Source organism: Hippocampus guttulatus, chromosome 7 (assembly GCF_054856545.1).
Source record: "Hippocampus guttulatus isolate MCC_2025c chromosome 7, RoL_Hgut_1.0, whole genome shotgun sequence".
NCBI lineage: Eukaryota > Metazoa > Chordata > Actinopteri > Syngnathiformes > Syngnathidae > Hippocampus > Hippocampus guttulatus.
In genome coordinates this window covers 21,147,049-21,162,500 of record NC_141267.1, presented here as the reverse complement: position 1 = coordinate 21,162,500, position 15,452 = coordinate 21,147,049, and the positions used below count along the sequence as shown (strand labels likewise).

The 15,452-nt window shown below is 42.2% G+C and overlaps 1 protein-coding gene across 1 annotated transcript; it reads left to right on the top strand.

Moving 5' to 3' along the window:
• The first annotated feature begins 6,051 nt into the window (after positions 1-6,051).
• Positions 6,052-14,719, top strand: brdt (bromodomain, testis-specific). The gene is made up of 18 exons (XM_086115516.1): positions 6,052-6,243; positions 6,335-6,472; positions 7,001-7,139; positions 7,707-7,831; positions 8,100-8,429; positions 8,797-8,925; positions 9,200-9,409; positions 9,583-9,752; positions 9,822-10,189; positions 10,640-10,771; positions 11,480-11,532; positions 11,605-11,737; positions 11,848-11,915; positions 12,159-12,219; positions 12,405-12,508; positions 12,599-12,765; positions 12,877-13,033; positions 13,896-14,719. The coding sequence occupies exons 1-18, from the start codon at positions 6,052-6,054 to the stop codon at positions 13,959-13,961; spliced, it is 2,742 nt and encodes a 913-aa protein (XP_085971642.1). The 3' UTR covers positions 13,962-14,719.
• Positions 14,720-15,452: the final 733 nt, after the last annotated feature.

Genomic DNA, 15,452 nt, shown 5'->3' with positions numbered 1-15,452 from the left:
AACGTCGTCATCCACAAAAACACATGTGAGATTTACAGCCCGAGGACGCAGTGAAAGGTGAGTACTCCAGAAAAACGCAACTGGAATGGCAGCTCATACTTATGCCAAGCTACTCGGTGTACTGTAGAAAAAAAACACCAAAAAAAACAGGAATAGCCACTCACGCTAATGCTTAGCTACATTATCTAAACCAAAAAAAAGACACAGAGAATAGCAGCGCACATTTATGCTAAGCTACACTGTGTAGCCCTCTACAAAGTACAAAAAAATCTATATGCCCTAATTGGCGTCAACTGATGAATGTTGACAAAAAAAATCAGGGTGTGGCCTCTGCCATTAACAACAACTTCGAAACTTTTAGCGATGTTTCGAGATCACGCATGAATGTTTGTGAAAGACAGATGGCGACTGTTAGCGGTTGTGGGACAGTATTGCCAAGATTAGTGACTATTCGCCGCTCCTTTGCCATTGTTTGGGACCTTTTGTCAATTTTGGAGTAGCAGGCACGCACACGCTTCATATTATTTTGCACGTCTCTTTTTTTTCCACTATAAAAGGAACATTGTCGGTTTTACAAGGTGCTTGTCATGAACTGTATATAGATATAAACATATGCTAGCGGTTGAGTCTGCTTTCTGCTCTGGATGTTATCTCCACGAAGGAAAGCTTTTGGAAAAAACTCTGTTTTGCTCATCACGCCGACAAGGACGCCGTTTGCTCACATCTGGCAACGGAATGAACTCCGATAAACGAGCCCGATGAGTACGAATGGTCCTGCTGGTTTCCCGTTGTCAGGACAACAACAACGCCGGGATGATTTTTCCACACGCCGCTCGTGCGCCTGCAATGGAAAAGCATCAGGGCCCGAATTTCATTGCTTAATTTTTCTGAAAAGTCAAGATGTCCAGCGCCTCACCTCATCCTCACCCCTTCTCTGCGAGGGGCAACACTGAGCCTCCCCACACCGTCGACCACGGCCCACTTTCACTCTTGTCTATCCATTTCAATAACAGACACACTCGCCCTTCTTTTCAGAATACCTGAACTGCCCTCCATTTGTTCTTGTTTCTTCCACAATGTTCACTTATGTTTGGAGCAAGAAGCAAGGACAAGTTCGTCGTCTGACAGACCCCTAGAAATGGCCAAAATGACCCCAGAATTGTGAATTTTGTGGGACAAAAACTCAGAAGCTTTCCAATTTAGCATCATCTGTCTGTAAACGAGAGACTAATTTGGGAGCAATACAGTTCTTCTTTGAAAGAACCTGCAAATGGCCAAAAACTTCATATAGGAAGGCTGGAGCCCGGATTCGAACCTTGGACCTCTGTACTGTGTGGTGGATGTCTTAACCACTCACTAATCATGTCGCCTGTCTAGTATACACAATTCTAATTAGGTAAACATAAAATAAAAGTCCCGAAGGACCCCGGAAAACAAAAATGTTACCATTGTCCATCTGTTTAACATACAAAGTAAAGCAATCAGACCAAATATTTAGAAATTTTTCATTGAAGAAATCCAAAGAATTGTCCTAAAATGGGAAATGTTGCTGTGATCAAACAATTTAGTAGCATACATCAGCCTATATACACAGTTCGATGTGGTGGACCACACTTTTCTGTTGGCTCGTTTGCGGCACCAGGTGGGCATTAGAAATGACGCTCTTGAGTGATTCAGATCCGACTTGGCAAGCAGGATTTTTGTGTTAAGTCCCACCCTGCCTCACTGTTGTATGGTGTTCCACAGGGTACAATTTGGGGGCCTCTGCTGTTTTCATTGTATTTGCTGGCTCTGGAAAGCATCGCATTTTCTTTCACTGGTGTGCGTGTGACAGCCCGATCTAGGCCGCGTTAAACAAAAAGGAAACTTTCTCCTTAAAAAACACGGCCTCGATGAACTCGTTACATTTTATCGAAAAGAAAACAGAAATGATGGTGTTTTGTAGCAGTGGACTTTGTACCGCCCACCCTGTGGACTTGGGCCTCATGGCATCTTATTTAAAGAGAAAAGTCTCAAACCTGGGTTTTAAATTGGACTGGCTAATTGGCGCTGTTGTTGAATCCAGCTTTTGTTGTTGTTTTTATCTTAGGTAGCAGGCTAAAGTAAAGCCTCTCTTATCACAAGAGCACTTACAAACAGTAATCCATGCCTTTGTTACATCTCAGATGGATTACTGCTTGATGTTTGTATGTTTGTCAATAGAGCGAAAAATGTACAGGCTACTTTTTTTTTTTTTAAATCATTGCACTAGAGCAATGCCGTATCGAAAGCTCACTTATGGTGAGTTAAGGAAACATGACCATTTTGGAATATTAATTAAAGTTAGCAATACAATCAACTGCTAAAATAATAAGCGGTGGACAGAACACACAGCAGAACGTGTGGTGACCCTGCGAGCCGCCGCGACCACGATACTTTCCAGACCAGCTGACAGAAGACAGACGTATTTGACTCCATTTTGTTTGGGTCTGCTGGCTAATGTATGATCCAGCTGTGCATCCCCCCGACCCTCCGCAGCACCTCCCCAGACGCAAATTCACCCCCACTCCCACCCCGCTTCCCTCTTCAGATGGAACCCTCATAGAAGTGTCACGTTAAGTAACCAAATGTGGCTCTCATCGCCCAACTCCATTTTACATATGTGCCTTCTTATGAGTACAAGCATTCTGATGCTAACATTTAGTTCCAGGAACCACCTCGCTAAAATATTCCTACACACTAAAACTGTGGATTGCCTTTGTTAAGTGTGGTTTGATGTATTTGTTTATTTGTCAGGGACTGTGAATTCCAGAATTTTGTCAATTATTTAAAATATACTGTTTTTAAAACAATCAAGGGAACACTTAAACAGCACAATGTTGATCCCTTTATTATTTTTTGAGCACTTTGTTATAATACCAACTAGCTTTGTAAGAAATCTCTCTTGTCCCTTCCACTCGATGATCAACAGATAGGTAGGTTTTAAATTAGATTTTCTGGGTATGATTTGGTATGGTCAGTATTTTAGAGACAAACAAAATTAACTTGATTTGGATAAATTCAATCATATGATGTTTTTATTGACTTTTTTTGTGAAAACATAAAATATAATTACAAAATTGTCTGTTTTTCAAAAATGTTGGGGTCGAAATTGTCCTGCATTTCTGGAATGGACCTCATATTTTATCATAAACAGTGACACAAACGGGAAAAGCATCTTGTTAAAACCTACACAACCACCATGGCGCCCTCTTGTGGATTTACTGACTTTATGACTTTGGATGTCACACACACACAATGGCAAATTAGGCTACATAAAGAGCAAATAAGACAGTCTATCTGACTGCTTGATGCTTTTATAATCCGAAAAAAGTAACTCCCTATCCTTCTATCACCCTTATTAACATGTCGTGTTGTTTTTCTTTCCTTGAAAGATGTATTTTACTATGAAAATGAGAATAAATGTCCCCAGTATGCCATTGATCGCTTCACTTTGAGGAAAATTATTCGTACATAAACAAGAAAATGCGACTTCAAAAACAACCTTTCCCCTCGTTTTAGTGTTCACTTTACAAATCTCGAGCCTTGCTTAGAAATAAAAAGAATTTTAAATGTATGCTTTTGTAAAAGTAGTTGATGATCTCAACAACGTTTGATCATCATTCATCGTTTTATTTATTGTCTCTGTTAAAGCACTTTTTGACAAGTTTAATTTTTTTTAAGGACATACCCACAGTGTGACGTCACAGACAAGCGACACTTACGCAGTACCGTGTAGATTGTGTTAAAGCGATGAAAATAAGCAAGCCATGAAGAGTTTGGGAACTTTACTTGATAAGCTTTCATTAAGCATGTTCTACTCATGTTTGATCAACTATGTTTTAAAATAAAGACACAAGAAAGGGTTCTTGTGGCTATAGCTTTGGCCACTTCAAAAAATTGATAATACATCACATAGAATCATTAATCGTCATACAAACCCAACAGTAAACCTTTCGCAGAAACAAGCTGGACATAACTGTGAGTAGCACTCATTTGATGACACTGCAAACGTCAATAGTGCTTTAAATGCGATCTATATGAACAAATTGTACAATGATAGTGTTGACTTGTAGTACTGCCATGTTGGTTGAGGTCAAGTGTACGCTTCATATGGACGCCATCTTTGTTCAGGTCAGGAATTGCGCGGTGCATAAATTAAGACGACATAATTTTTAAAAAATGATTTATCAGCTCTATATATATATATATCTATATACAGTATATATAGACCTGATAAATATATATATATATATATATATATATACTTATGTGTGTGTATTAGTAATTTATCACGTGGCATCTCATCGTTGGTTTAATTCATAACGTGACCAAACATATTCTCGTTGTTTGGTTGACAGAGAAAAGTAGCTTTATTCGTTTGTTTTAGAAACAAAAAAAAATGAAGTGGCGAGTTTCATCCGGAATTCATCGCTGCGCCTGGGTTAGTTTGCTCGCTCTGTTTTGGTCGACGGCGTGTAGTTGTGAGATGTCCGCTTTAGTCAGCGCTGTTATCCGGTCAACCTGCTGCGCCGGAGCGCCAACTTTTTACGGTGATCACATTTCCCCGGAGGTCTGGCTTATAAATTGTACTACTATACTGTTTGCAACAGCTCCATTTCAACATTTTGTCCCGTCGTTGTGTATAAGGTTGTGCGTGACAGAATGCATTGGATTTTTTTAAATCATCTTAATGCCATAGAATCGGGGTGCAGAATAGTAAAGTAGCAGACGTGGTGTAGATTTGGACCAATCAGTTGTAGCGCGAGAAGCGGCGGGCTATAAATTCTCCACTGTTCCAGAGGTTCAGCAGCCAACCAAGAGGGTGAATGCAAAGATTCCCGTGACGTGAAAGTTAACGATAGCGCGGTAAGATTGACTCAGTCCTTGACAAAGTTTCCTTTGTAGTTGTTTACATGGGTGAACGTGTCCCTAAAAAAGAAAGATAAAAATCACGCTCAACGAAACCGACCGCCGGTAATCGTCAGCTCTCGCTTTGCATAACCGGCGCTTACAGTTGTTGGGTAAATATACGAAAAGATTACATTAACCTTTATTAAACACATTAAACGACGAGCGAGATATGAACGTTACTCCATCTTGCCGTTTTGTCGTGTTATTTTTTTTCGTTGCTGAAATGTTGTGGAAATTGGCACAAACTTTAAGCTAATCGTGCTAATTCTATAACGGTGCAGTTTTGAGACCGAAGTGGTCAAGTTTTAAGTGCAACACTTCGATAAACATTGCGCGTAGGTAACGCCACTTTACAAGAGTTGAGCTAAATAACGACAAAGTTGACGAATAATGGAAGTGGGAGTAAAGCTAAATGGATAAAGTCGCCGTGGCGGCATCACCTTTAGGATTTTGGCGTGCTAGCTAGCAGCAAACGAATCTGTCAAATTTCACGACTATGACTTTAGTTGCGCTGTTTGAACAAATTTCAAGTTTATAAAATTTCGCCGAATTTCCCATCATCAGTGTCTTCTAAATCATGAAAAGTCCTCCAGGCATTGTTACGAAAAGGTCCAAGACATTAAACACATTTGTCAATTCATTTCATCACATTTTTATAAATGTTGTATCGTCCTCTTGTGCATCATGAAAATGTACAATTTCTTGAAAAACCGACTTCTGATATTTTTATAAAGCATTTAAATTAATGAAGTTTCCGACTCTTCAAATGCCTTTGGATTACAATCCAGTACTCTGAATCACTGAAAATACTGCAGCGATAATCATTCATACAAAATAAGTCATACCAGCAAATATTTTTCAACATTCAATAACTTTTAGAACAAAGAAGTCTGTCAATGACGGGGCCAACTTTCAGCCCACTATTCATTGTTGGTACCATTCACACAAAACAAGGGGGAACAAAAAGCTTAGGAAGTAATTTATCTGACGTATCTACTTGCTTCTGTCTTCCAACAATCGCATGATTGTTAAAGACCGTACTTCTCATTCCAGGTGAGCCCCTCGTCGCATTGGAGGCGCATGTCAGACCACTCCTCTTAATGGCCGTTGGCTGGCACCATGTCCCATGTGGAAGTCTGTCCCGGCGCGAAGGGGAACCCGCACCCGCCCGAGGTAGCCAACCCGAAGCGACCAGGACGCACCACCAACCAGCTGCAGTACCTGGAGAAGACGGTGGTCAAAACTCTGTGGCGCCACCAGTTCTCATGGCCCTTCCGCCAGCCCGTCGATGCCGTAGCGCTGCGTCTCCCCGTGCGTTAGGCCTCATCCCGACTTTTTCCACTAACCTCCTCTCCGTCGAGTTGTGCTGTCACGCTCTCCCCTCTCACGGTTTCATTTCCAGGATTATTACACAATTATCAAGAATCCGATGGATATGGGCACCATTAAGAGGCGACTCCAGAACAAGTATTACTGGAAAGCAATGGAATGCGTACAAGACTTTAACACCATGTTCACTAACTGCTATGTGTACAACAAGGTGAGATAATGTGACGAGTACGCGGATGCTAGTAAACCAGAAGAGTGGGGGAAAAAATGAGTAATTACGATTGTCCATATCAGTTGTTTACACCCTAAGTTTACCACAAATGATTCCCAAAACAGTTTACAGCAATCCCTCGTTTATTGTGGGGTGGGGTGCTAATTGAATATACTGTAAATGTAAAATTTGAAAATGATGTGCATAATTAGCTCATTGGAGTCCACCTGTGGTAAATTCAGTTGATTGGACATGATTTGGAAAGGCGCAAGCCTGTCGAAATAAGGTCACACAGTTGCATGCCGGAGCACAAACAAAGAATGAAGTTAAAGGATTTTATTTTCCAAGAAGTCTGCCGAAATCTCAACTTGACTTCACCTCGTCATTGCTGGGGTGTTGTTTGCAGAGGATAACAATGAATTTAAAATGAGGTTGTAAGAATTCAAGTGCTGTGAATAACATGAATTTATTAATCTATTTATTTTGGGAGGAGTTTGGTTTTGATCGTGTACGTTTTCCTGTCCTCAGCCCGGAGATGACATTGTTTTCATGGCCCAGACGCTGGAGAAGCTTTTTCTGCTTGAAGTCGCTAAAATGCCCACTGACGAATGTGAAGTCCTGCAAGTCGCTGCAAAGGAAGAAGCCAAAGGAAAGAAGAGCAATGGGGGTAAGTCACGACAAATACAAATTTACTTTGGGCATCTTTCACATCGAGGTCACAGACTCAAGACTGGAGGACCGACATTTGACTTTCACAGGGCACCCAGCTGCAGGTGTGTGCGCGCGCGCGCTTTCACGCAGCAACACGGCATCAGACAGTAAGATAATTTGATGCGAGGCAACATCTGCGATGTATGAAATGATTTTAGGTCTCTGGGCTATTTGATTTCACGGCCCCTTTTTCTGGCTTTCCTCGAGAGTAAATCCCCGGTCATCGCAGAGGATCAGTGGCAGATCCGCACTAAGTGGAAAATCCGTGATATAGAACATAGCAAATAGTGAAAAATTTCCCAATATGTGTTGAGTACTTGACAATACATTTTGGCGCATGTTGTGTGTGGTGGATACCTCTAGATGGCAGTAGCGCCTCACATGAAGCTGGAGACTCTCCAACCTGTCTGAACTATTTCTATTTTCTTTCCCGTAGCTGCCATTCAAACTTTTATCACGCATCGGGGAAAATTAATGGAATAAAAGGGACCGTGCGAGTTTATTCGTGCCACTTGTCGTCCAGCAGGTTCATTGAAGCCGAGACCCGCGATGGCCGAAGCGGGCTTTCAGCAGACGGCGTCCGTCGTTCCGCCAGACGTTCCTCGCCCGGTGTCACCTGTCAGGATTGCACCTCAGATGGACGAAAGTGTAAGTGGGGAGAAGTGGCGAATTCAAATGTGTCCGCAGCAGTCGGGCTGCCACAAACAAAAAAAATAGTTGCATGCTAATTTTTCATGAAAACAAAGACCTTTAAAAAATTCCAGCATCTTAGGCCGTAAAGATCTGGGGAAAAAAATCTCATGAAATCTCGGTGAGGTTGTAAATTGGGTGTCTTCTCACTACATTATATTGTAATTCTAATCATTTTGCTCTTGATGGTTTCCCCCCCCCCCCCCTCCTCCTTTGAAATAATCAGATCAAAAAAGCACTAAAGAGAAAAATGGAACCTGTCCCCTCAGCAGTCACGAGCAGCGTCAGCGAGGCGCCGGCGTCATGCGCGCCGTCTGTGAGGACCGTCAGCGGACGCCCCATCAAGGTGCCAAAGAAAGACCTCACTCATTTGGAGGACATGCACGCCAAACTGCCCGAGCCCCTGCGGCACTGCGACGCCATCTTGAAGGAGATGTTCTCCAAGAGGCACTACGCCTACGCGTGGCCCTTCTACACGCCCGTGGACACCGTGGCCCTGGCGTTGCACGACTACCACGACATCATCAAGCAACCCATGGACCTGGGCACTATCAAGGCAAGTTAGGGTTTTCGGGAGTGCGGGGGGGGGGGGGGGGTGTTAGTTACGGTTCCAGTGGGGATCCAAACAGGATAAGGGTTTCGAAAAATGTTAGGGTTTCAAACTTGTTAGGTTGAAGATGTGTTTAGGGTTTGAAATTATGATTTAAATGAGGATTTCATGCTTTGGTTTGGGTTTCAGGCAAGAGTAGGGTTTCAAACAAACATTAGGGTTGCAAGACAGTTTCGAGTGAGGTTGGTTTGTCACACAAGAGTTGGCTTCCAAACAATGGTTAAAAATACAAAAAAAAAAACAAATGGTAGGAAAAAACCATGGGAAGCCTTACTTTTTTCTTTTTCTTTTTTTTTTTTTTTTTTTTATACAGAAGAAAATGGAGCAGCGAGAATACTCGTTTGCTCAGGAGTTTGCCGCTGACGTCAGGCTGATGTTCTCCAATTGCTACAAGTACAACCCTCCTGCACACGAGGTCGTCTACATGGCCCGGAAGCTGCAGGTGTGTGTGATTCTTTTCTTGCCACAAAAACCTTCACGCTTCTGCTGGGGGGGGGGTCAGGAAAAGCCTACAAGAACACCAGATATTTGGGGGGTGGGGCCACAAACATGCCGATGTCTCCACCGTGCTGCAAATGTGCATAAATACCACGGGAACCCACTGAGTCGCTCGACCAAATGACCATTTCTCAACATTTGCATTTGTACTTTTTTTAAAGTGTGAAAAAACTTGGTGGACAGGCATTATTCGAACGTATCCACTTGTCACCAACCAGGAGGTTTTCGAGGCGCGCTACGCTAAGGTTCCGCAGGAGCCGGCGGAAAGATGCGCGCCGGCGCCTCATCGGTTGGATAAGCTTAAGGGCGACTGCGTGGGAAGCCTCCCCGCCGCTTCCTCTGCTTCCGGGAATGAGAGTGAGAGCTCTTCCGACACGGAGAGTTCGTCGCAGGAGGTCGCCACGCAACTGGCTAACTTGGAGGAGAAGGTCTGTCAAATGTCCTCTGTGACCTCTGTTTTGTTGCAAGATAGTCGCTAAAAACGATCAACACCTGGAGGCCATTATTTAAAATTCCCCATAGAGTGGTTAGGGAAGACGCAAATGATGAAGAACACAGCCCACCTCGTGGCATTGCTCATTTCTCATTCTGCCGTGTGTAGTTGAAAGCGGTGAGTGCCCAGCTGAGGAGACTCACTCAGGACCCCTTGATGAAACCCCAAAAAAAGGACAAGCTGAAGAAGGAGAGGAGGGCCAAAGAAAAGGACATCACTCGACTCAAGCACAAATCGTCCAAATATCAATATATCATGGAGAAAAACATCAAGACTTCGTATGTACCCTTTTTCAATGAATTATAAATTTTTTGTTAGCGGGTCCTGATTTGAGCATTTCTGTGTAGTCACGGCAACCGGAGCGTGGCTTTCCGGGACCAGCCGACGCCGCTGACTTACCAGGAGAAAAGGCAGCTCAGGCTCGATTTGGAGGCTCTGCCCGCAGACAAGCTGGCAAACGTTATCGAGGCTTGCGGTGCCCCGTCGCAGCGCTTGGCCGCCAAGGAGCTGACGGTGGACTTGGAGAAGATGAAGACGTCGACGCAGAGGCGCCTGCAGAGGTTCGTGCTGGCTTGCCGGTGGATGAAATGTGGCAAGAAGACCTACGGTGTCGGGGGGGAAATGGAGACTCGTGTGGAAGCCGCACATTGCGGCAAGTTGAAGGATGCCGGTAAACGGCTGCCGGATGTGAAGAAGAAAAAGAAAAAGGCAGCAGGTGAGAGAAGTTTCCGCCTTCCCATGTTACACTTCACGTCGTAGTTGGGATTAATTCATATGCCAGTTGAATAATTATTCCACAACTATTTTTATCAACAATTGTTTGCAGCCATTGTTTCACAAAAAGGAAAAAAAAAATTCTCGATGGCTGTCGTGCTAAATTCGTTATTCTGACTAATTTTATACATAATGACAGTTTGAGAATTTTGCAAATGAGGTCAATATTTTTTTGTAAAATGAGTTTATGAATAATCAATTATTTAAAGACGTTTATGCCCATTGCGCAATCGTGTGTTACCTTGACTTCCAACTTTCGTTTATTGGCTGCGCCAACTCGCATGGATGCCCCCGTATGGAGTAACCATTGGGGGGTTTTTTCCTGTCCGGCATCCGTTTTTCTTCCTAGACAGTCATTACGGATAACCCCTCAATTGTTTTTCATTTCCAGGCAAACAAGCTGTGTCTCCTGGTTTCATCTGCCCGTCAGCGCTTAGCAGCAGCAGTAGCAGCAGCTTCTCATCGCCGTCCTGCAGCAGCAGCAGCAGCTCGCCATCTCCCGACAGCGGTCACTCGTCTTCTGGTGAGCCTCTTTGCTGTTGTCACTGCGGGACCCTCGTTTGACCCACTTTTGTCGACATTAAAATCAATGAGGAAAATGTATTGTTTGAGGGGGGGAAAAAACCCTGCTTTTGAAAACCGACATTTTTAGACCTCGCGACACATGCTCATATGAAGAAAGTGTCTTTCTGACAATCTTGTGAAGAAATTTGGGGTGAACTGCATCTACAAAATCCATGTACCATTATACCATCACTAATATTTCAGAAACATGCAAATCGTCAGAGTTGCTTTTCCAAACAAAAGTCGAACTGGGATGCCATTTAAGCGTTTCATGTCAATGTAAAGTACTCCATCTGAATCATTTTATTTTTTAGATTTAATGTTAAGCATTCAACTAATTGTTTAATGAAAATACAATCTTAAAATGGTATGTCTTTTATTATTTAACATCCAAATAATTTGGTTCCAATGAACAAAATGGCAATGTGTGTGCATTTGGAAAATTGTCTGTTTTACTATTTTTGTATTTGCAATAATTCTGTTAAAGGATTGAATGTGAAATGTATTTTTTGCGGGGAAGGCAAAATCAACGCAACTGGCTTCATGACCAAAGTGATGTGGCCCCCCTACCATACTTTGACCGCCCTTGCGATAAAGATTGCAAATAAATACACACGTTATAGGTTTTTCAGTTTTCATTTTAAACGGCATATTGCTTGTGTCTTAGTGGAAAAGCTCCAGAAGAGCGCTAAAGGCCCATGTAAAAAGCTGACTGCAAAGGTAAACGTCTCCCTGCGGCTGTTGACGCTTTGAGCTGCCGAGGATGCCAACCGGGTGCTTGTCACGCTTCAGGCTGCCACTGGCAACCTGACCCACAGGGGGCGCTCTGCTAACACACAGCCTCCTCCTCCGGCTGCTGCTTCCAAGCAAACAAAAACCAAATGCCTTTGGGCGAGCGACGGTGGGAAGACGCTGCCCCCGCCAGGTGATTTGCCCATTCCCGTTTTATCTATCTATCTATATATATTTTTTCAAATGTATTTATGCGTGCATCTGTACAATGCATTTACTATTCGTGCTTTTAAACGTTAACAGACTTGTCCCCCATGGCGTCCCCTGAAACTATACTGGTCTGGGCCACATCTGGATTTGAGCTAACACTGGTAAATATGCTGAGGAACAAATTGTTTATCCGACCAGGAACATGTTTTTTTTGTTTTGTTTTTTTGCGATTTTCTGAACTGTACATGTCCTGAATCTGAAAGCAAGTAGCTCCTTTTAAGAATTTCAAATCATAAATGAATGAATACAACTAATCATTGGGATGAAAATATAGTTGCATTCTTTTCATTTGGACACATTGCTAGTAAGTAACCTTGCCTTTTTTTTTTTTTTTTTTTTTTAAGGCCTCCATCCTGTCACCGCTGGGGAAAACCCCGTCGCCTGCCAGAGACGTCATTCCAACTGGTAAGTGAGCGTACAAAACTATGTCTTACATTAGAGTATTCTGGAATTTTGTGTCATGTCATGGCGAATATAAAGGGCAGACGGAAGAATCAAAATGTTGTTTTTCTCTCAAGTAACCAGTACCACTATGTAAATATCAGAACTAAGGTTACTGTTGAAACAAAGCTGAACTGGTTCCCTTCCAGCTTCCAGATGCCCTGAAGATGTTCCTGACAGTCAAGTGGCAGATGTGTCATCGTCCTCCAATTCTCCCATCAAATCAAGCCTGCAGGAAAAAAATCCTAAAAGCGTATGTTTCCTGTGGAGCCACAGGCACGTCATGGGTGGAATTTTTTTTTATTGGAGTTAAACTCACTTTTTTTTTTCCTTTTTTTTTTAGGACATAGTTCTGAAAAACGCCGGGTCATGGGCCCGACTGGTGAAGCAGTCGGCCGCCATCCCGACCGCCATCAAGTCGTCCAAAGAGAGCTTCCAGCAGTTCCGGAAGGCTGCCATGGAGAAAGCACTGAAGCAGCAGCAGAAGAAGTTGGAAGTTCCAGAAAAGAGGTACTCCCGCCATCAAATGGCAAAAATCTGTTCGCAATAGATGCAGCCATTCAACTGTTTGCCCCTTAAGAGTTAACAATGTATCACAAAACTCTTGAATATCTCTGGTAGCTGCGTCCTTTCGGAAGAGACGACGCCACAAGTCCCCAGCGGCGGCGAGCAGCCGACATCACCCGTGGAGACCTGGCTAGGGAGCTCCCAGTCCCCGATGAGTCGAGCGCGGGAGCTGGCTAGAAAGAAGGAACAGGAGCGTCGTAGGCGGGAGGCGGTGAGTAAGGTTGCGCAATTCAGCGAAATCTGAACGGCATTTCGGTTTTGGCTTTTCACAAAATCTTAAAAATGATTGTGCCCAAGGGCCTGCAATAAAAAGAATCGCACGCCTTGTGTATTGAAATACAAGACATGGTTTATTTTATAAACATCGCCAGTGCTAATGCTAAAGTCAATGTAAAATACCATTGGCATGCTAACGGGAAATTAGCATCAACTTCCAGAAGTGATATTCCTTCAAATTAATATTTACACAGAAACAGTATAGGAACATGTAGAGACAGGTAACAACACTCTAAGGTACATATTATTCCAAATATGCAAAAAAAAACCAATATATACAGTATATTTAAAGACCTCCACTGCAACATTCTTTTTCTACTATTCTTTTCTTAACTCATGCATGCACAATACCACACTGCCCCTAGGAGGCCAACACACGCACAGCAGGAACAGGCATTTTTATTTAAAAAAAACAAAAAACATTTTTTGCTATTAATTTACTATATTCTTACTTGACTTTGTTACTACTTTATTTTCTTGCTTCGTGTGAAAATTAAAGTTGCATTTTCAAAGATTGCACTTTGGGCCCTTTAATGTGGGGTTGACCTTTGATGTGAACTGGCGCTCCCCGTGTGTGTGTGTGTGTGTGTGTGTGTGTGTGTGTGTGTGTGTGTTAATGCATAAAAAGTTCAGGAACTCAGTTTGGTACAGAAACGGGACGCGAGTGAAAATAAAGAGGATATAAATGAAGTACAGATGAAACTATAAATATGGTTATCTTTTGTTAAATTTTTTACAAATGCCTCATGATTCAAATGTATTCTGCATTTTTTTTGTCTTTTTTTTTTTTGTGGTAGATATCATGCATCGACATGACCATGCAGCAGGACATCATGACCACTTTTGAACTCAACCTGGACTAAAAAGCAAAACCGCTGGGACTGACTTTAAAACAAAAAAAAAGTGCCTTGAGTCTCCTCGGGTAAATACGGATGCACGCACACACGCCAAAGCTTTGACTTTGGGAACGTTCGCACTGCTACACTTTGGTTCATTCTGTGCCCATTTTCACGTCTGGGGAGGGTCCCAGCACGTGCGCTGTTTGTTGTCTTTGTAGCACATGTTCGCTGTTTTGTGTTTAAAAAAAAAAACGCACGGATGGAAGTTTATATGTGCATTCTGAGTTTGAATTTAAATTTCAAACCCAGATTTTTTTTTCCAATCCAAAAGTTCTGATTGAATGGTAAGAAAAAAAAGAATAATCAGAAGTGTGACTACATTTTAGAAATTCCAATTCAAGCTCAGGTGGCGTCGATATAGAGCCACGCGTATGTTTGCATGCACCTTTTGACATTTTGTTTACAAAGAACACGATTTGGCGAGCATGCTTTCCTCATTCACTGCGTTCTCTTCGTGTTGTTTGACACGCCCTGCACTTTGTTGGCCATACAGTCGTTTGCCTCTTCTGTATGTTGCGCCTGGAATACTTTCAAACGAGAAGAGGCTTGTTTGTGTTGGTTTTTTTTTTAAATTCCTGAAAATAATAAAAACATATTTTCACTAAGCAATCGGCGTGGCCTCGGCATGGTTTGCGCAGAGACGCAGGAAGTCGCTGAATGTCTTCAATCTGGGTGAGTTTGCTACTTTTGTATTGTGAAGTTCCACAACTAAAGGTGATGCGTCGGGGTCTTGGGGAAAATTCTGGAAAAAAACGGAGGGTGGGGCATTGCAATAAATGTGTGTAAAATTGATTTTAAAAATGTTGGGTGTATTGTACATGTAAAATTTTGTTTGTACATTTTTTAATTCACAAAAATGACAAAAAAAAAATCTTTGAATTAGCGTGTTTGTAAAGGAGTATTTTTAAGACTAGGACAATATTTTACATCAAATTAACTCGAAAGCACATGTATACATATATGACTCAATGGGGAAAAGTTTGTGCATATATTTTAGAAATATATTTATATTTACGGTGCATTAATTAGGAGAACTGATTAAAAACTAATTTTAAATGAATAAATTCAATAATTCATTGTATTTGCAATTAAGTCATAAACCAATCAATTTTCGGGAGCATATTTGGATTTAAAAAAATATTGTAAATGTTATTTTAAATTGGATACTTACAAATCATGCATTTTAAAAAATTAATGATTTTTTTCAATGAACGTGTTATACTCTAATATATTGAAACAAGTATTTTTAAAAATATAGATTCTCTCCCCCCCCCCCCTCGCCTCCACTTAGTCTATGAACGACCTGACCCATCTATCCAATACTTTAAATACACGGCATGTTTTATGTGTGTGTGTTTGCATTTGATTGGGCTGTGTGTTTATGACAGCAGCCTCCAAAGAACATTCACTCTTGGTTGGCCGCAAACAACAACAACAACACCCTCCCACCCCCTC

What these genes read in the sequence shown, in the direction of transcription:
- brdt (XM_086115516.1), top strand. Translation starts at nt 6,052, where the DNA reads ATGTCCCATGTGGAAGTCTGTCCCGGCGCGAAGGGGAACCCGCACCCG. An exon ending in CCGTAGCGCTGCGTCTCCCC is followed by an intron (nt 6,244 to 6,334) that starts GTGCGTTAGGCC and finishes TTTCATTTCCAG; the next exon opens with GATTATTACACAATTATCAA. An exon ending in CTGGATTTGAGCTAACACTG is followed by an intron (nt 11,916 to 12,158) that starts GTAAATATGCTG and finishes TTTTTTTTTAAG; the next exon opens with GCCTCCATCCTGTCACCGCT.